The sequence below is a fragment of the Ceratotherium simum genome, chromosome 1 (genome assembly GCF_057802395.1).
Source record: "Ceratotherium simum simum isolate JZ-2026a chromosome 1, ASM5780239v1, whole genome shotgun sequence".
Lineage (NCBI taxonomy): Eukaryota > Metazoa > Chordata > Mammalia > Perissodactyla > Rhinocerotidae > Ceratotherium > Ceratotherium simum.
In genome coordinates, this window is record NC_141900.1 from 75,962,891 (window position 1) to 75,983,677 (window position 20,787).

Consider the following 20,787-nt stretch of genomic DNA (forward strand, 5'->3'; position numbering starts at 1 on the left):
CTGTAAGATATGAAGCCCTGGTATTTATATAAGTTGACTTATTTTATTCTCATATTTATGCACCCACCATTTTCCACATGCCAGAAGATTTGAAAAGGTATCAGATTCCAAATCTATATTGGAGACCAAATCAAGTTAATATTTATATCTGTCCCTCCTCTATTTGTTTTAGCTGGACCAGACCAATTTTGAGGAAAGGGTACAGACAGCGCCTGGAATTGTCAGACATATACCAAATCCCTTCTGCTGATTCTGCTGACAATCTATCTGAAAAATTGGAAAGGTATGTTCATGCACATTGTTTATTAGTTGAAGAGAGAAATTAATATTATTAATTATTTAGAGAATATAGAACTGACATATTGGAGGGCTTAATTCTTAAAATGGCATATTTAAAATAGGAACATCTTATGTTCTTGCTGAAATCTTAACCAATTAAGAATTAAACAATGAAAGGATAAAAGAAATATAACCATTTTCCTGAGCAATGACTTTTTTTTTCAAAAATACATATTTGACTTCTAAGAAGTTACCTGTCTTTAAAGAACATTAAGTGGATTTTGTGAAGATGGAAATAACAACTTTATAAAGCAAATTGTGTGTATTTGCCTCCAAAATCTTAATATGTGAATACAAATGTACATACTTGGAAATCTTAAGGTAATGGCTATTGGATATCAAAGAAATGTAAAAATTTTGTATTTTTGAGTGCATATTGAATGCCAGGTATAGTATCTCCTCTCAGCCACTCTGGGAGGAAAGCGTCATTATCTCCATCTTGCAGAAGAACAAACAGGCTCAGAGCGATGCCGTAATTTGCCAGCTAATCACTGATGGAGCCCATGATTCTAAACCAGGTCTGCACTCTTGGCCTCCCCAGGAGCAGTGTTACTCATTGTAAAGAAATACTCAGAGTTCCCTTTTCTAAGAGTATTGATTAGAACCTTTTTGATTGCCAGTGACAGAAACCCAGCTAACTAGCTTAAGTAAATAGAAAGAGGGAATTTATTGGCTCATGTAGTCTACCTGTGTGAAGGCCTAGGTAGAGAACTAGCCTTAGGGACTCAATGGGACCAGTAACTCAAATGCCACCTGGTGGCATTTGCCTTGTGCTGCTTTTACTCTCCCAGACCAGCTGCCTCTGTGCAGTGGGTCCTCAGAAGTCTTTGCTCGTATCTTTACAGACCACAGAAGAAAAAGCCTTTTCTCCTTGGCCAAATGTGAAAAACCTGAGACTCTTGAGTCACGTGTGCTTTCCATAGACCAACACAGTTTATGAATAAGCTAGACCAGGTCTTGCACCAGCAGCACAAGGTCTGATACCTGATGAAAGGGAGAGGGAAGAGGGAGTTAGCAAAAAAGAAAAAAAGTAGCTACTAAATTATTGCATCAAAATAAAAAGTTGAATAGACTTGCAATTTGTTGACCTTATTTTCATTAAACTCAGTTCTTTTTTTTGGACATTTTCAAGGCAAAGTAAGGTATTCAACATTATTTTCCTTGATTTTATTCAGAGAATTAGGCTAGTGGGAGTAGTAGATTCACATTTCCAAGATCAAGGACCGACTCCTATTACTGAGCACTGAGTGTGTGTAAGTGCCAAGAAGACAAGGGTATTTTCTTTTTTGTTTTGTTTGGTTGGTCTATTTGTGATGTATTCCCCAAGTGCCTAGAATAGGGTCTGGCATATAGTAGGTGCTCAATAAATACTTGTTGAATGACTGCATGATGATTGAATGTGAAATGGCTCGCTTTATGTAAAAACCTGTAACATTGCTGCAGAGATAAACTATATAAACATAATACATTGTAGGTATATTAGCAACTTCAAAATAATGTAGTAGATGTTGAATATCTAAGTTCTGAATAGATGCTGAGGGAAAGATTAATTAGAGTAGGGCTAGGTTAATCAAAAACTGTGTACTCCAGGTGTATTTTTTTTTTTTGTGGCCAAATAAAGGACATATACCTGAATTTGTAGGATTATCTGGCCTAATATTTTTTTCTCCTCTGTTTTCATTGTGTCCCCCATATCAATTCAGTTTAAAAAATATACCTATTTTGTTTCAATTCAACAACTCTGTGCCACCCTAAGTTCATAAATTCTATCTTTGTTTTTATTTTTGTATCTCTTTTTCACCCTGTTATTTATTTCTTTTTTAATAAAATTGTTATTTAGAATTTATTGAAACGTTTTTGAGGCATGAAATACCATTTATAGTACTTTATACCTCTACACCCTTGGGAAGTGACCCTGGCCTTACATTTCATAACTGCCTTGTGGCAAAGGCCCTTAGGTGGTTCCCATGTGGTTGAGGTACATTGGCCTGTCTGGCTCAGTTTGTGGCCCTGGGGTTGAACCCTCTCATGACTCCTGTGTGCAAACCACACATTCATTTCATGATTGTAGCTAGGCTACAATCTTGCTAAGTATAAAGCTTCTTCCCTTGTGATTCAACTCTTGGTGTTTGGAATGCTCATTGGGTCTGTTGTGGTGCTACTGGAACTATACTGCCTACTCTCGCTGGTAACTCCTCTCAGGCTACAAATTGTTCAAGTATCACTCATTAGAAAAAAATTCCCCACCTTGCCTTCCCCTCAGGTCACTACCCCATTGTTTTTTTTTTTCCTTTCATAGCTAACATTTCTCTGCTCTCCTGGTCTCTCCACTTTTTCACCTTTCCTTCACATCTCAGCTCCCTGAAACATCTACCATGTCTACCATGTTGCTAAATGACATTGACCAGGGTCACCAGAGGTCTCTTAATGTCAAATATAATGACATCTTCCTACATGACTTCAGTGTTGATCACTTCTTCCCACCTTGAAGCCATTTCTTTGGTATGTGTACCATCTTTCTTTCCTGGCTTTCTCATCTGACTTATTCTTTTGAAAGAGAGGCAGAATCTGCCTCCATATTTAGCTTCTTACCCAATTGTGAGTCACTGAATGATATGGATGGGAGGTAAGTCCCATGTGTCTGAGTGAAAGAGTAGGAAAGAATGTGGAAGGTAGATAGATAGGATAGGGTAATTAGGTATTATAGATAGTGAGCTTCTCAGGGAAGCCAATATCCATGCACAGAGAGTGCCAAGCTTTCTCTCAAATCTCAATTGTGTGTTCTTCCTTTGGAGTAACTTAGAACCACCTCTCATAATGGTAGATGGGCAGTCATGGGAATAGCTGTTGGTGAAATGCAAAGCCTTTATCTAGTTCTTGCCTGTGAAACTTTTCATCTCTGTACAGTTTAAAAATGAAGATGAGGGTAACATTTAGAGTTATATTTTATCCACTTGGGAAGAGAAAGAGGGCTTTTATTGACAGAAAGCAGTGGCAAAACTTAAATATAATCAGCTGATGAACCTATAGTACTTAAAAGAAAACAAAATATTAGCTTGATACCAACCATTTTTTGACTCTTTAATTTCTGTTCCTACCAGAAAATATAGAATTTGATTCTGTTCTAATTTTCCAAAGACTTTTACTGTAATAAATGACTTTAGTAGTTGAAAATGAAGTTTGATCATATTTGTTTCATACCCTTATATTTAAAAATGATGTCTAAATAACAAGTTTTTCTAATGTTAAATCACAGAAAAGTTGACCTGACTTTTTACGTTGTTTTTGGTTTGACAGTTAAATTTTGTAAAATCTACTCCAATCTAAACAAGTAAAGATCAAGAAGTGAAGGGAAAAAAATTAAATATTTGTTTATTTTTCACCTTGTTTCAAGGACAGCAATGTGTATTCATAAGAGACATACTTTATTTGTCCATGTCTTGCATTGCTTTTAAGAAGCCCAGAACCCTTCTTTAAAACATATAATGTGGCCTTTTCATGAAGTCAACTCCCTGAAAATTGATATATGGTGGAGCATCGAATTCTGCCAAATAGCTGGCTAAGGGTTGATGTTGGAAGGTCTCCACAAGGTTTCGTCTCTTTAGTCACTTGGGTTAATCTCCTTGGATGTACTTGTGTGAATAAAACTATGTTAAGGGAAATAGAACAACTCAAATATTTGCACATGCAACTTATTGGTCCCACTTTTTTATTCTTTTGCAGAGAATGGGACAGAGAGCTGGCGTCAAAGAAAAATCCCAAACTCATTAATGCCCTTCGGCGATGCTTTTTCTGGAGATTTATGTTCTATGGAATCATATTATATTTAGGGGTAAGGATCTTATTTGTCAATTCATTATGGATAAAATAATTATGTTCATTTTTACGATTACAGAAGGACTAGGGTAAGCTGGTGTGCAGATAAAAGGACTAATCAACTCCAAATACAAAGAAACCACTAAAACTCTAGTAAAAATGCTTTGGAACTAAGATGTCCTGGAACACAAGTGGCAATTTACAATTTAAAATGGGTTCAGTAAAATAAATTTCTTTTAAAAAATTTATTTTCTGTTATGATCCCAAATCACATTATCTTACTAGTACATGAAGTTGCTGGTGCCTTTACTTTCCTGTATTCAACCTGAGAACATCAGGAGACAATGTCAGTAGAGAATTAGATCAAATTCATCCAATTACATATATAGGTTTGTAATCTTTTGAAATCATATCCACAAGCTAAATTGTTTCAAGAAAAAAATAGCAAAATTTTAAAATTTGGGAGCGAAGTACTCTTGCAGTATGTTTTCCCAGTCTCCTACATCTTGGTCAGTGTGAGGAGAGCACTATGCCTGAAAACCCCAGGCTTTGTGGTGTTTAAGTGCAGTCTGAGATAGTCCCAGCTGCTGTCAAATGTGACTCTGATTTATTATTTTTTTACGTCACCAGAGCATCAGTTTGAATCCTTGGTTGTAACCTATAAAAGGTGATGGCAAGTTGAAAACTTATTTAGTCTTCAAGTAAGGGCTGTGCACAGTATTTGCTTTGGGATGTTAAGTACCATCTGGATGCACTAGTGTTGTGTTCATATTGGTCTTCATGCCTTTGAGAGTTAGCAGTGCCGTGGTGTCTCCCAAAGAGATGCTATACAAGTTGCATTGTTTTAAGAATTTGTAGTTCATACACACCAAGAAAAATACATTAAAAAACTTATCTTGAGCCAACCCTGATGGCCTAATGGTTAAAGTTTGGCGCTATCACCCCTTCGGTGGCCTGGGATTGGTTCCCAGTTGCAGAACCACACCATTCGTCTGTCAGTTGCCCTGCTGTAGCAGCAGCTCACAAAGAACTAGAAGGACTTACAACTATGATATACAACCATGCACTGAGGCTTTGGGAAGGTAAAAAAAAAGAGGAAGATTGGCAACAGATGTTAGCTCAGGGTGAGTCTTTCCTTAAAAAAAAAGTTATCTCTACAAAACTGACCATGTTTAGGTCCAAAATGTTCTTGATAACCTCCTGGAGAAACTCTTCTGGCTTTTGAAATCTATCTATCTATCTATCTATCTATCTATCTATCTATCTATCTATCTATCTATCTATCTATCATCTTTCTATCTTTCTATTCCTATTGAAATTTGCAACAGTTTGGGGGTGAAAATATTTTGTTCAGGAATATGAATAAGGTAGCTGAAGAATTAATTATCTTTCAAGATGTCTTTGAGGTGATTTTTCTCAATGGGAGCACTCAGAGCTTTGGGAAACAATTTTATCCATAGCCTTTGGCTCTATTTGACTTAGTTTTTAAAAATATGTTTTGCCAGTTGCTTTAATGACTACATTCTATACATTTGAATCAGTGCATAGAAGTACAATTCACTCTGTTCATATAAGAGTGTAACATTATCAAGAAGTTATTGTTGGATTGAAGTGAATGATTCTTCAAACAATCCTTATATCATGATGAAGATTGTGGTGAAACTCAAAATTTTCACTAGTCCTGATCTCCATCACACACGTCCATTGATTAACATGAGCACTACTGAGTAGAAGCTGGAAGAGAAGCCTAATGATCAAGCCCCTTTTATGCTCTGCCTGGCTTGTGAAATCTTTTGTCCACAAGTATAGAAGTTTCATGTGTATAAAAGTGCTCATGTAAACATGAAAGTTAGGTGATACATGAACATATTTATCAAATTTATCTTTTGATCTATGTGCACAGACCAAAAAATAAACATGATATAGTTTAATATTTATTGAGTTTATACTTATTGTACCTAATCTGTTCCAGGTTCAGCATTAAGCCATTTATGCAGATTATTTTATTTAATTCTCCTAGTAACTCCATGGGGCAGTTGTTATTATCTCTAATATACAGAAAAGGAAATTGAGATGCAAGGAAATTAAAGAATTTTCCCAAAGTCACACATCTCGTAAATTTGAGTGATAGCCAGGTCTCTTTAGCCCCAAAGCCTATGGCCCTTCATTATATTAAATTATAATTGTTATATAATTATATGTATAATGATTGTATTTAGATACCCAACGGAATGGTGACTCTAGTAACCAGTCTTGGGTCTGTTGAGTTTCTTTGCATCTTTTCAGGAGACACACATTAACAGAAGATTGAGGATTTTTCCAGGGTCACCTCAGGGAAATCTAAAGAAAGTTCACAGCAGGAAGCAGGATAAGGGAATCAACTAGAATCTTCTCACTTACTTGTACTCCGGAAGGAGCTGTGTGAAATCTACCCAAGAGCCAGTAGTGCTAAGTGTCAAACGTAAAACAAAATTAATGGGTAGAAGAATGGAGTGGGTGTGGGAAAGGACTAAGTTATCTTTAAACTTCTCAAGCTTAAAAATATCCCAACAAAAGAAATCTTAAAGCCTTTCATGGTGTATTAATTACCCATGTGTGGGAGTGAGGGGAGAGGTACTCTTGAGCTAACCTGAGCCCTGGGCTATAGGTCTGGAACCGGCAGCGTGTTTGAAGGGCAAAGTTTATTTCCACCAGCTCAACTTCTACGAATAACCAACAGAATATTGGTGAGGAAACAAATGGATGGGAAAAGCATCTGAAATGTATATTGTGAGAAAGTTCCATTTACATTGGCAATGACACAGTGTGGTGAGGCAGTAGGTTTCCCACCCTTGTCACAGAGGAAAGGCCTCACCTGTAAATTTTAAAGAATTTAGATAACCATTGTGGTCATTAAGATGAGTGCAGCTTTTCAGGGCATCTGATCTCTTGACTTGATTTTTGTCGCTTATAGAAGAAAAGAAGTGGAGAAAATTTAGTCATTATAATTAAGACCTCTATCTTTTTAAACAACTATACTAATGCCTTAGTATTTTTGATATTCTTTCTGGGCATTCCTTCTTTCCTCTGTGTGTGTCATCTTGGTAATTTTTAAAGTCCATTAAATGATTAAGGATTCTTGAAGTTGCTATAACACTACTCTCGGTAAAAGGTGGACATACTTAGTCTTTCTAAATGAGGATAATTGTGGTATAAAGAATATTTGGTTGGTTTCAGGACTGATAGAAAAAATACTATAAAATTTTCTTTTGCCAGTGAAAGGTTAAGAAAAAAGGAAATGCCACCCTGAAGGAGCTTGTCTCTGCAATACTGATGTAATTTTAAATCATATTAGCTATGGCCTCTATTAACTATGTACTTGTTTTTTCTCCATCTGACTTAGCAGCCAGATACAATATTGTCTTTAACATTTAAGACTCCCAGCATAGAAAAGAAACTGGCTGTTGAAAAACTGACTGTGCGAGTCAATTAAGGATAGTCAGAGGGAAGCCAAGTGGAGGAGCTCTGTAAGCGGATTACTGAGAGAATATGGTTATCACAAAACATTTATTATGATAAGAAGTTCATAAGTGTTCACTCAAAAATATTCTTGATTCCTAAGCAGCTCTGGACATATTTCCATCATCAAATTGGGGTACGTTTCAGAGCATCTTGGGTCAAATTGCTTTTATTATTAAACCCCAAGAAGTTTAAGTGCAAAAGAAGTCCTGGTACTCATGTTGCTAGAGTTCTCAAGTCCCACAGTCTACGTTGCAAAGGAAGATCTTTGTCCCTTATGTTTTGATGAAGACATTGGGTAGGCATTTGGTGAATTCAAGCGTACTGCTAAAGAAGGGAGAGTGCTTTCTTTTGGGAATTCTGCACACATAGACTCTGGTTTAGGCACTTTGACTTATTTATGTCCCTTTCACCTAAGGACAAGCTACTTCTAGCAAATCTTCTTCTAGATGTCTGTTGTGTAGGATTCCTTTCTTAGCTTCCTCTCCTGTCCCCCGATATCCTGAATATTTCTACCCCCTACTAGAACCCCCATCTTTAACACACATGCTGTACTTCCTTATGTTGCCTACAGCATTCTGCCTCTTCCCCCAGTTCCTGTGACAAGAAGATTTGGAAATTCATGGGGTTTGGATTTCTTTGAAAGATAAGGAATTTTTACTTCAATCTTTAGAGTAACCAGTAGCCCCACTCCAGATAATGTGAGTTAATTGGTCTGGGTTGGGCCCTGGGATAATAAATAGTGTTCTTGAAAAGTTCCCCGGGTGCTGTGATTCAGGTAGACAAGCACCAACATTATCACTGAATACATCTGACTTTTGCTGGAATCTGAAATGAGAGGATCGGGGGATGGTACGCAGAGAGAGAACTCTTTAGTTTGATTTTTTTCTTAATGATAAAACTGAGAAATTTTAAATGATAAAAATGAATATTAACTCTTTTATGACAGAACGGCAATATTTCTCAAACTTTTATATGTATACCAACCTTCCCCTCCTCCCTATTGACTAGATAAAATGCAGAATCTGATTCAGAAGGTTTCCAGTGGGACCCTGAGATTCTGCATTTCTAAAAGCTCACAGGTGAAGATGCAGTTTGCCTTATAACACCGTGTTTTGAGTAACAAGGCCTTACAGGGTCATGGAAGAAGAGAAAGCTTAGTTAGAAGGAGTAGTTGTGAAAAAATAAGTAGGCAGACTTCATGGCCAAGGGGCCCCTGAGTAAGTAACAGCAATCCCATTGAGACTCAAAAGTGGCTAAGGGTTTATCAGAAAGTCCCAACGTTAACTATTAACTTTCTGTGTCTTCCTCCAGCACTCCCTCTCAAGACTCCACTGGAGAGTAGTATATGACAGGGTGCATGGAGAGGGCAAAGGTTCGCTGAGACTCTGTCTTCCAAGACTGCAGCAGTGGGGGGTGTTACATCTCTTCCTGTAGAAACATTGCTATACAGGTTGGTTAGGTTTTTACGGTACTATTTGAACAGAAAGGTGCTCCAAGAGCATTTAGCGTTATATGTGCTTTTGAAGGCTAACCTAGGAATCCAACACCACATTCAGAAGAACGTTGTGTCCAAGGCAAAATGCATCTGCTGTTCTTACATGTGAAATTTTAGAACAATATCAATTTGGAAATTAGGAATTGTGTGTGATCATATACCGACAACTTAAAGTGGATATGAGGAGGCCCAGTTCTTTCATTCCTGGTAGGAACATGGTGCATCTTTAGTTCTTATAGCTAACCAGTATCCAACAGTGACTAATGAATGTGAGTGGTGAAATAAAGTAAAACATATATGATGCACTCAAGTTCGTATTTTTTCCAAAGGTGGAACATTTTTTTCTTAACTCTCCTGTGGTATGATCATGCCCTGATGCCACAGTCTGTTTTATGATCTTTGGGCAAATCAAACAACTTGTCTGGACCTCGGTTTCCTTAAGTATACAATGAAAGGGGCTACAGTGAAGTGTACAGTCTCTATGATCCCTTCTACCTTCTAAATTATGTGTCTATGATATGGACCCTAGAGAAATGGTATTTATGTTAAATTACAGTGATATTAACTTATAACTTGATATGCTAGGTTGATGTTGAACTAATCACAATGCTTGAATTCACGATCAACTGAGAGAGAACCAGGTCATGTTATAACATTTTATTTCGATTTAGGGTTATGAATGAGGGGGGCTTTGGAGTCCAACTGTCTGGGAAAAAATTTCCAGTTTACTGTTTACTAGCTGTGTGACACTGGGCAAGTTATTCAAACTCTCTTTGTCTCAGTTTCTTTAATTGTAAAGTGGAGATAATAATAGCACATTTCATAGCGTTATTGTGAGAATTAAATGAGTTAAGCACATAAAATAGGTCCTGGTACATAGCAAGTGCTTCAGAAATGTTAGCTATTACTATATCTTTAAATAGAATCTCTACCTACTTGCACTAATACTCTATATTATTTGCATTTGTATATTTCTCTATATATGCTATATACAAGTCTTAAAATACCAATTTGATTTTTTATAGAACACAGGAAAATATTTTGCTGATTTTTAAATATGATATCTAGATTCTAAGCATTACTTCAGAAATTAAAATTAATATTTTAACTCATCTTCCATTATTGCATTTTCTGGATTAAATCTACTATTGCTGCTATATCAGCAAATCCAGGAACTTTTTCTTGTAAAACATGAAGTACATAGCTTAGATTTCTAGCGAAGGCATTGTTGGTAATAGTTAATGAATCAATAAACACTAAAAGGAAAATACCAAAAGCAAAACATTTTGAATTAGACATGAAATCTAAAAACATAATTCAAAAGTAGACAGATATTATAATAACATTTTTGAGATTCTATTCTTGGTGTGCTGTATATACATTTTTGTGAAAACTACAAACAGTTTTGGCAATGAATAGGGTTTATTTTCTATGCTGACTATGGGAAATTCTTCCTCTGGCAATTAGTATAAAGCGAAAAATTACCATCAGACTCTAGTGTATCAAGATAGACAGAAATTTGACACTCCTGTTTACTCTGTCAAAAACAGAATCTTAAGCCGTTGCTTTGGTATATAACTCAATACTCTTTGCATCTTATGATAAATTCTGTGTGTGTTTTTACTTTCTTCCATTTTTTTGTATGTGTGTTTTTATCATTTATTAATTCTCATGTTATATGCAATTTTATATTCAAAATTTTATTCTTTTAAGTATTTTTTATAATTATTATTTAAAAATATTTATTTAAGGGCTGGCCCCGTAACTTAGCGGTTAGGTGCGTGCGCTCCGCTACTGGCGGCCCGGGTTCGGATCCCGGGCGCTCACCGACGCACCGCTTCTCCGGCCACGCTGAGGCCACGTCCCACATACAGCATCTAGAAGGATGTGCAACTATGATATACCACTATCTACTACTTTGGGGAAAAAAAGGAGGAGGAATGGCAATACATGTTAGCTCAGAGCCAGTCTTCTTCGGCAAAAAGAGGAGGATTGGCATGGATGTTAGCTCAGGGCTGATATTCCTGACAAAAAAAAAAAAAAAATTTAAGACAATATGTGGACAGTGTGGTGCTAAACACTGATGATGCTTATATAAAGAGACAAAGGTGGGTGGAGAAGGAGACTTATAAACTTACAATTTAAAAAATAAAGAAAATAATCAGATCATTACTGAAAAATTTGATGTTTATCCCTCCAGTTTTTTTCCCATGGGAATATATACTTAATGAACAGGTTGGGTCATTACTTTACATAATGTATTATAAATCTCTGCTTCTCCTCTTAAAGTATTGTGAATGGCTTTTCATTTCATTAGCTGTTTTTCTGCCTAATCATTTTCATGTTTAATGAATCATGTGGCTGTACCATTATTTTATCAGTTCCTCGTCATTGAATATTTAGATTGCCTCCAATTTTTCACTGTTGTAAACAGTTCTTCAATGCCTATCCCTTTAAAAGCTAAATTTTAGCAGATTTTCAAATTGCCTTCCAGAAAAGATGTACTAATTTACTTTCTTGATACTAAAGTATGAAAATTCAGTCCTCAATAACAATGGGTATTATCATTTAAGAAATGTTTCCAAATTGCTAAGTGAAAAAGAGTATATTATCATTTTTACTTGTATATCATCATTGCTTTTGGTTCCTAGTGAGTTTAAATCGTTTTTATTTGTGAATTCTACATTTGTATTTCTTTTTTTGGGTGTGAATTGCCTTTTCATGTTGTCTATTTTTATTTTGGTGTATTTGACTTTTTCTTATTGGTATATGAGAGACCGTTTTCCCCAGCCTGTCATTTGTTTCTAGTGAGTTTTTGTTTATTTTTTATTTATTTAATATTCAGAAGTTTTAATTTTTAAAAATTTCCTGCCAAATCTATGCACCTTTTTCTTTGTTTTCTGCTTTTGACATCATTTTTAAAAACCCTCCCTATCCAAATATTGTATAAGCACATATCTATGTTTTTATTCCATCTTTTACATGTAAGTATCTAATCCACTTGGAATATATTTTGTTGTATGTATGAGATAGAGATCTAATTTAAAAAATGAGTATCCAGTTTCTCCATCATTTATTGCATAATCTATACTGTCTCCACTGACTTAAAATGCCATATTTTATTATATATTGTTATGACATGTACTTGGACCTTTTCCTGGCCTTTGCAGATAAATCAGTCTATTTCTTTGTCATACCACATATTATTATAGCTGTATAATATGATTTAACATCCAGTAATGTAAACCCTCTGACATATTATTCTTATTCTTCAAATGTTTTTGATTAGTCTCTCGTTTTTTTCCAGATGAAATTTAGAATCATTTTACCATTGATTCAACAAATATTTGCTGAGTGGATATTCTGGGTTAGGTATCGTGTGTGGTGTTGGGATTGTCGCAAAAACTAACACAGGAAGTCCTTGCTCTAATGGCCCTAGAAGTTCACTTCCAAAAAATCCATGTGGAATTCTTATGAAAATTTCATTGATCTTGTAAAATAACTTGGAGGAGAATGTAATCTTTACAATATTCAGTTTTTCTTTTTAGAAAGTTAAGTCTCTCCATTTATTTAAGACTTTAAAAATGTTTTAGCAAAGTAAGTAAAGAAAATGTTTTGTAAAATATATTTTAATATATATATGTTAATTATTGGTATTTACAATATATCTTTTGTTGTATTGTTACTATAAATGGGATACTTATATAATTGGTTATTATGCTTGGTGTATGGGAATCTGTTTTCTTAGTATAATTATTTTTTAAACCTCTACCTCTTAAACTCTTGTCTCACTTAAATTTATTATATAGACAGTCATATTCTATGCTGATACTGATATTTTCGCTTCTCCTTGCCGATATTCATAGTTGTTTTTCTTGTTGCGTTGTATTAGCTAAAAGTTCCAGAAAAATGTTAAATTGTACTAATAGCCTGTATTCCTATTGTTTGTGTTTTTCTGACTCGAAAGGTAATGTTTCTAGAGTTTTATTAATTATGGTGCTGATTGTTGTTTTGGGGGAGAATTTTTTTTCTCAGGTTAATGAAATATCTTTGTATTTGAGTTTATTTAGAACATTTATCAGAAGCAGATATTAAAGTTTTATCATATTCCTTCACAGTTGTTATTGAGATAATCATAGGTTCTTCTGCCGTCTATTGGTATTCTGTTATTAATTTTTCAATATTGAGAAATCTTAAATTGTCAATACTTCTCAAATAATCTCCTATTATTCCTGAGATAAAGACATATAAAATATATTAAAATGACTTGAGATGATGATGATGATGATGTTAATTTTATGGACTACATACAATAGGAAAAAAATATAACCTTAGAAGTTCTTCAACTAATCATCTACTTGTATTAGAAGCAATTATGCTTTGGGTTTGGAATTGTAATTTTTAAAGTAAAGTTATCTTGGGATAATTCACTTAATGTAATTGCAAGCCTGAACCAAGTTTTCTATTTTCATCTGAACTTTCTTTCATAGTCTGAATATCCAGTAGACTTCCCTGTCTCTAGAAACATCTGGCCCTGTCCTAGGTAGAACAGAATGGCTAAAGGATTTAGACTTATCCACAGTGACTTTGAGCTCTGGTCTGGAGGATCTGCTGAGAGACCAGATATATCTCCCAGGAGGTATTTTCAGGCTTCCTAATTTTTCTCTGGGGGCCTGATCTAAATTGAGACTCAAGATTATTCCCACCAAGAATGCAGTCACTTGCGCTGTTCTCTAACCTGACACCCTCTGCCAAGATAGTCTTTTGAACTCACACTGTTCAGACCTGCATCCCTCTGAATAGAAAATACCCATAGCAGTGGCAGGAATGGGCCAGGAAAATTGCCCAAGGAGTCCTCAGCCTCTGCCATGGTACTCCCCAGACTCAGATCATATAATCAGAGATATTAGCACTGGAGGCGACCTTCAAGATCAGCTTGCTCCACTACTTAGTTTATCAGTGAGGAAACTGTCCAGAGAAGGGAAGTAACTAAGATGGCACAGAGAATGTAGGTAACATGCTGGGATATGAACTTGGGTTTCATGACTTTGAATTCAGTCTTCATTTCACTGTCATGCTGGCTTAAAAATTAGTATCAGGCTTCTTCTATTGTCTAAGTGAACCAATAAGTGAATTCCATCTTGATTTGTGTCTGATAAAAAGTAATAAAATATTTTATCAAATTCTCAAATAAATTTACATTCCTCTTCATTGCATTCAAGCCTCAGTCTGCTTGCACTATTTTATGTGGTGGCAAATTGGGAAATTTCTTGTGTCTCCGAAAATAATCTGAGCAACAGGGTACACACAGCTTTCACATACCAAGAATAAAGGACTATGTTTCTCCCAGTCATTACAGGAATGATTTTTGTAAAGGACTCCACTTGATAGATTAAGCTAGGTATCAGTTACCATTGTTGTCCCTTCCAAATAAAAAAATCAGGTGATATCTGTAAATGGTTCCATTGTAAATATTAGAGAACATGCCGCTTAATACAGAGGAGGGAAAACTATAGAAGAAGGGGTTTGAAGTGCTGATTTTGTCTTTGAATGTTAACAGTTCCATGTTGTGGTGAGGTTTATGTTGGTTTGCTGTTGGCAGATGGTCCTATTATTGGAATTTTCTCTACCAAAAAGAAACTGCATTGTTTTCTATGAACATGTCCCCTCCCAGAGGAATACACTAGTGTCTTTGTGGAATAGCCGTTGTTGTTCAGAGGATGAGTATGTTCTCTTTTGGTTGAGGCAAGATGACAACTAAGTAGTTCAGTAATGACATTATGTAGAATAGATGTCTGAATCAGATTAACACATATTTTATTTATTTTGTTATAAATTGCAGCTGAATAGGAATTCAGCAAATGGTTCAATTGTGATAGAGATGACAGGTTATGAAAAAATATAATGGAAATACAATGGCAGGGAGTTCAGTTCAAATTATGCAATAGGAAAAAAAACTTACATAAGCCTATACATTTCTTACTCTAAATATTCTGTGTACAACTCAATTGCTAAAATATTTCCCCTTTTTCCTCAGAATGCTGTTTTCAGCATTTGGTAGATAGGAGTTACTCCTTAAAAGTATGTAATGTGGTGTTTATCTGTGGTTCTATATTCTTGGATATGTTATCTATTAGGAGAATATACATGGGTTCCGGAAAAGGGAGAAAGGTGTTTATTTACTAATCATGATACAAGCAATTGAATTCATGAGCAGCAGTCATAGTTCCTACTCTTCCAGTTCTTGTCTTACAATGAACAAGAAATGCTGTTTTATCTGGTATGCATGGTAAACATCACAGCCCCTTGTCCTCTGCTTCGTGGCCACACACAGAATTCTTCCAACAAGGGTGGCATATACAAATCCAACACCCTTGACTGCAACTCGAGAGAGCATTTTAGCCAAGTGCAAACCCACTATTAATGGAAAAGTAAATCAAAGTAGATGTGGTATTGGCATTTGTATATGAAGAACAACATAATGTAGAAAAATTCTAAGATAAAATATTGATCTAAAAATAATTTTGAACATGAAATATTGCCACTGCAAGCACACTATGAAAATTTATATTTGTAATGCAGATATATTTATACATATAATTTCAAGTCCAAGATTTATCTTAACTGCACATTTTCCTAGTTTAAGGAGTTATTTTGAAGTAAAATTATCTACTCTAGAAAAAGTCTGACATGGATCCATGGAACTTAATAAAAACAGCCAGGGCAGCACTTGCACAGACTGTAATAGTCTAAGAATGGAAACAACCCAACTGTCCCAACATAGGACAATGGGGCAAATAACCTGATTTAGTCACAGGATGTCATGTTGAACGGCACTTAGAATAAATGAGGTAGATATACAAGTATCAATGGAGAAAAATGTCAAAAACAGAATGTTAAGTAAAAAAAAGTTGCAAAAAGCACAGTATGATGCCATTTATGTAAAGTTTAAAACCTCAAAAATGATTATATATATATATTCTAAAGATGGATACCTGTGTAATAAAAGTACAAAGCATATATCAAATGATACACACCAACAAGCTGTAATGTCTGCACTTATTTGTTTTTTAAAAAACAAGTGCTCTTCAGCAGATGTGGCAAACTATTAACATGTTATATCTGGGTAGGAGGCTAGGAGTTTTCAGCACCTGTCTGCTATAATTCAAACATATTTAAAATATGGCTGAGATGAGAGAACTCTAATATTCCATATTTGTGATTAGTTTGGAAACTTTTGTAAGGTTTGAATCTTTTCTTACATTCAGAGCTTTGGTCTACGCAGTTAATTTAAGATAAAGTACTGAGTATAAAGTATAGAATGAGCAGCTACACAAATCCAATGGTCAATCAATGATCGCTTTATACAGGTTAGGATTCCTTGTGGGGATGAAGTTGGTATAGAAAAACATTTTCATCTATTGAGAATGAGAGGGCCGGTGGTATTGGGCACTCAGGTTTAGAAAAGACATTGTAGAAAATGGAGAAAAAACAAATTAAGGGCTAAGGGACAGTATACTGAACAATACTGGGGAGGTAGTCTGGCTTGAAAATATACATTTGAAATGGAATCAATTATCATAACATCATTTCCCTATAAGGGTTGGTCTCAGATCCCCATTTCACCAGGCCATCATAAAATAAAATGGGGGATTATGTGTCTTTCCCTTTTGAAGGCAATTTAGCCAGAGGGGTTAGAGTTAGACCTCCTAGGTTCAAATCCTTGGGTTCAAATCTATTCCTATATATAATCGTCCCTTAGTATCCATGAGAGGTTGGTTCCAGAACCCTCCCATACCAAAATCTGCGGATGCTCAAGTCCCTTATATAAAATGGCATAGTATTTGCATATAACCTATGCACATCCTCCTGTGTACTTTAAATCATATCTAGGTTATGTATAATATCTAATACAATGTAAATGCTATGTAAATAGTTGTTATACTGTATTGTTTAGGGAATAATGGCAAGAAAAAAAATTCTGTACTTGTTCAGTACAGAAGCACCTATCGTAGGCCTTTCGATCTGCAGTTGGTTGAATCCGTGGATGCAGAACCCGTGGATAAGGGAAGCCGATTGTATTCAGGAGAAGTGGTAATGCATTTGATGGACAATTTGATTTAGTCGTTGATTGAGGATCTGATGAAGTAGATTTGGAAAACACAACTTTGGTCCTCCCTTATTAACTCATAGGTCTTTGAAGAGTTGATGAATCATTGGAAATTGACCTGAGGTTGAAGTCTGCTGGCACACTCCTTCCCTGAAGTCCATACCTATGCCAGACTGAAGGACATGGCATCAGAAATGGCTGGCTTTAAATAACACCAGTGCCTGCATGCTCCTCTCTCCTGTTGCCAGCTCCCCTTTGTGTGGTTCCCTTGAGAAACTATGTGCATTCTGGAAATAATGCCATTGCTCAATATGCTTTTAAAAAGTTCTATTTTGAAATCACATCAGGTCACTTGGGCTCTTTGGCCTCAGTTTCTTCATCTGGAAAGTGAAAATATTAATGCCTACTCTGACTCGTAAAGTTGTCATGAAAATCAAATGAATAATATTTTATAAACTGTTAAGTGCTGTGTAGATGTTGCTAATCAACACACCACTTCAGAAACTACACCTGTACTTTAGGGCCACTATTCACTTTTTAGTAAAAAATACCTTATACATGTAAACTTGTCTCCAAATGACTTTTGCTATAACCAAAAATCAAATCTTAATTCAAAGAATAAAGATATTAAAAATAACATCAAGAATTTCATGTATGGTGTGGCCCTCTGTGTAAGCCCATGTTAAGTCCTCTAAGAATGAAACTTCTTGCTTTGAAATTGTGAGCGCATTTTAGGAAAGGGAAATAAAATTTCATCTCTCTGTTTTTCCTCTTCTGCAGGAAGTCACCAAAGCAGTCCAGCCTCTCTTACTGGGAAGAATCATAGCTTCCTATGATCCAGATAACAAGGCGGAACGCTCCATTGCGATTTACCTAGGCATAGGCTTATGTCTTCTCTTTATCGTGAGGACGCTGCTTCTGCATCCAGCCATTTTTGGCCTTCATCACATTGGAATGCAGATGAGAATAGCTATGTTTAGTTTGATTTATAAGAAGGTAATACTTGCACAGTCTCCATACTACATGCGGTGGCATCATGTTTTAAATGCCATGCTGGTACAAGTAAAGGATAAATGCTGAAATCAGTTTCGTATGCCTGTGAAATACATGGCAGCAGTAATTAATGTTTCTAATTTTCCTTGGTAATTCAATTTACTACAACTAATAATTATTAAGCACCTTCTATAAGTTGCCTATATTATAGATTTCATTTTTGTTTTTTTCACTAGTCATGTCATCATTTTTTGGACTCTGTGGTTCCCCATTAAATGTTTCTTACTGTCTGCATAGAAGTAATTGACAAAATATCATTTTATGGTAAAATGCCATGTATCTTTATGTTGAATAACAAGAGCAGAGTATACAATTGTTAATGATAATCCAAGCAATGAAAGTTTCCATTTTAACTAGTTGTGACACAGTGATGGAATCCACTGCCTTATTTTGAGTTAGATTTTTGTCATCCCATGAATCCTGCAAATTTAAAATTTTTGGAACAGCACATGCGTGGCAACCAGAAGAACCTTCTCTGCTTTTCTGTGTGCATTGTCCAGATGTTGCTGAAGCATGATTTAGGTGAATTCAGATGAAAATTTGCCTACCTTACAAATACAATTTAAGGTCATTTCAATGACAAGTGCTGTCACCAACCTGATGCAAGACCATATGTGACTGCTTGGATCTACCAAGTCATTATAGAAAGGTGTTTGAGTTGAATCATTTGGATATTGCTTTATCCTTCCCTTTTTTGTTCCCCCAATGTTAAAACTTTATATACTTGGCTTATAAGGGACATGGATCTGAAATTCCGTCTAGCAAATAACCCATAACACTTCCGTAATACACATGCAAGGTCAATTGTGTTGTAAAACCTTGATAGCCACACTTTATTGTTCAAAAAAACCTTTTATGGCTGGGTCTACAGTTTAATCAAATCATCTCAGCTGCAATCTCATCAGTTCACAAGTACCAGGAAAGCATGGATGATAAATCCATAACAATTTTATTTTGCTCCAGAAATCTCACATAAGTGAAGAAATTATTAGGTATTATTTGGAAGGTAGAATCTACACAGCATGCATATCAAAGAAAGTTGAATCCAGTTGCAAAATATTTATAAAAAGTGCTTATTATCATAATGATACCTAATAGCAAAGGATGCATGACGAAATTCTGAGTGATGTAGGTATACTCTCTCATTTGGTCCTCCCCCAAACTCTATATGGTAGGAACTATTATCCCTACTTTATCGATAAAATATTTTTAGAAGCTAAGACCTAAAAAGTATAGAACATTGTGCAAAAGCTTCTTTAAAATTTCTGAAATGGGTAAAGTCACAATCCTTGAAGTGGAGAGTCTTCCAACTATTAGGGAAAATAAAATAAGTAATGAAATAACGTAGCAAGGCCAACTATGTTACACAGGAGGAAAGAGGCATGAAGGCCTCTGGGCCAAAGGAGGGGGGAGATCAAAGAAGGAGCAGGTTAGTTTGTAAATAAGTCAGTATATAACATTTACTACAAATACAGCAATACATGTGCTTTCAGACCTGGAAGGCATTAATGAAAAGGTAGAAGGGGTATCTGTCCTTTCTCAGCGGTGAATATCTGTGTTCTTACCCCGTTCACTTTACCCCTCCAGGCACACTTATTGGCCAGCGTTGGATTGGCATCATCACCAAATAATGCAATTGCATCTCTACATAGCTCTGGTTTGGTCCCGAAAGCAAGCTTAAAATAAACTGGTGACATATCTGACCAGTTTCATCCATGTGGCAGGCAACCACTAATTCTTTCTACAATATTCCAAATTTTGTAATAGAGCACCGTGTTGCTGTGTTCCAAAATCTGCAACAGTGATACATTCACATTATGTATATAATGTGATTAAATAATGAATCTAAGTGCAAACTAAATTGAGCTTTGCCTTTGAATTTCAAGAAGATAGAGATAACTAAAATGAACAAATATTCACTGAGTGCTTACTGTGCACACAGCTCTGTGTTAAGCTCTGTGGAGAACTCAAGTCACCTGAGATGGAGTCTGTTACTAAGTCATGTGTAATCCAACTAGATGGGATTTTCCCTCTCATATTGCTCTAATAATATTTTAGAATTAACTGCCTTGCTTCCTTCTTCATTTGTACTTATCTAAACGCTATTCATTATTCCACACTCATCTTAAATTCTACCTCCTCAATAAAATATTTCCAGATTTTTCTAACCAGATATGTGAACTTTCTCTTAATCACTCTATTATATTCTATTCCCTTTAACTAACTTATCATATCATATTCAGTTATAAATGTACTAGGTGGCCTTGAGGCAAGAATTATGTTTTAGTAAATCTTAATAATAATCCCTGGAGCCTTGAATACAGTGATTTGCATCTACGAAGTGCTTAGTACATATGTGAGGGATTCAGTTGAAACAAATATTATTTGGGTGCTCTCAAGTTGAAGCCATCTAATGGCAAATCAATTCATATTAAATTTTACAGGCAAAGTATGACTTATCTTTCATAATCAT

At 35.5% G+C, this 20,787-nt stretch overlaps 1 protein-coding gene across 1 annotated transcript in view; it reads left to right on the forward strand.

Annotated features, from left to right (window-relative positions):
* Nucleotides 1-20,787, forward strand: part of CFTR (CF transmembrane conductance regulator) — a 170,183-nt gene that overhangs the window by 30,275 nt on the left and 119,121 nt on the right. The window contains exons 2-4 of the mRNA XM_004418769.3: nucleotides 173-283; nucleotides 4,063-4,171; nucleotides 18,042-18,257. Coding sequence (XP_004418826.2) covers nucleotides 173-283; nucleotides 4,063-4,171; nucleotides 18,042-18,257 — 436 coding nt within the window. The remainder of the gene's footprint in view (nucleotides 1-172; nucleotides 284-4,062; nucleotides 4,172-18,041; nucleotides 18,258-20,787) is intronic.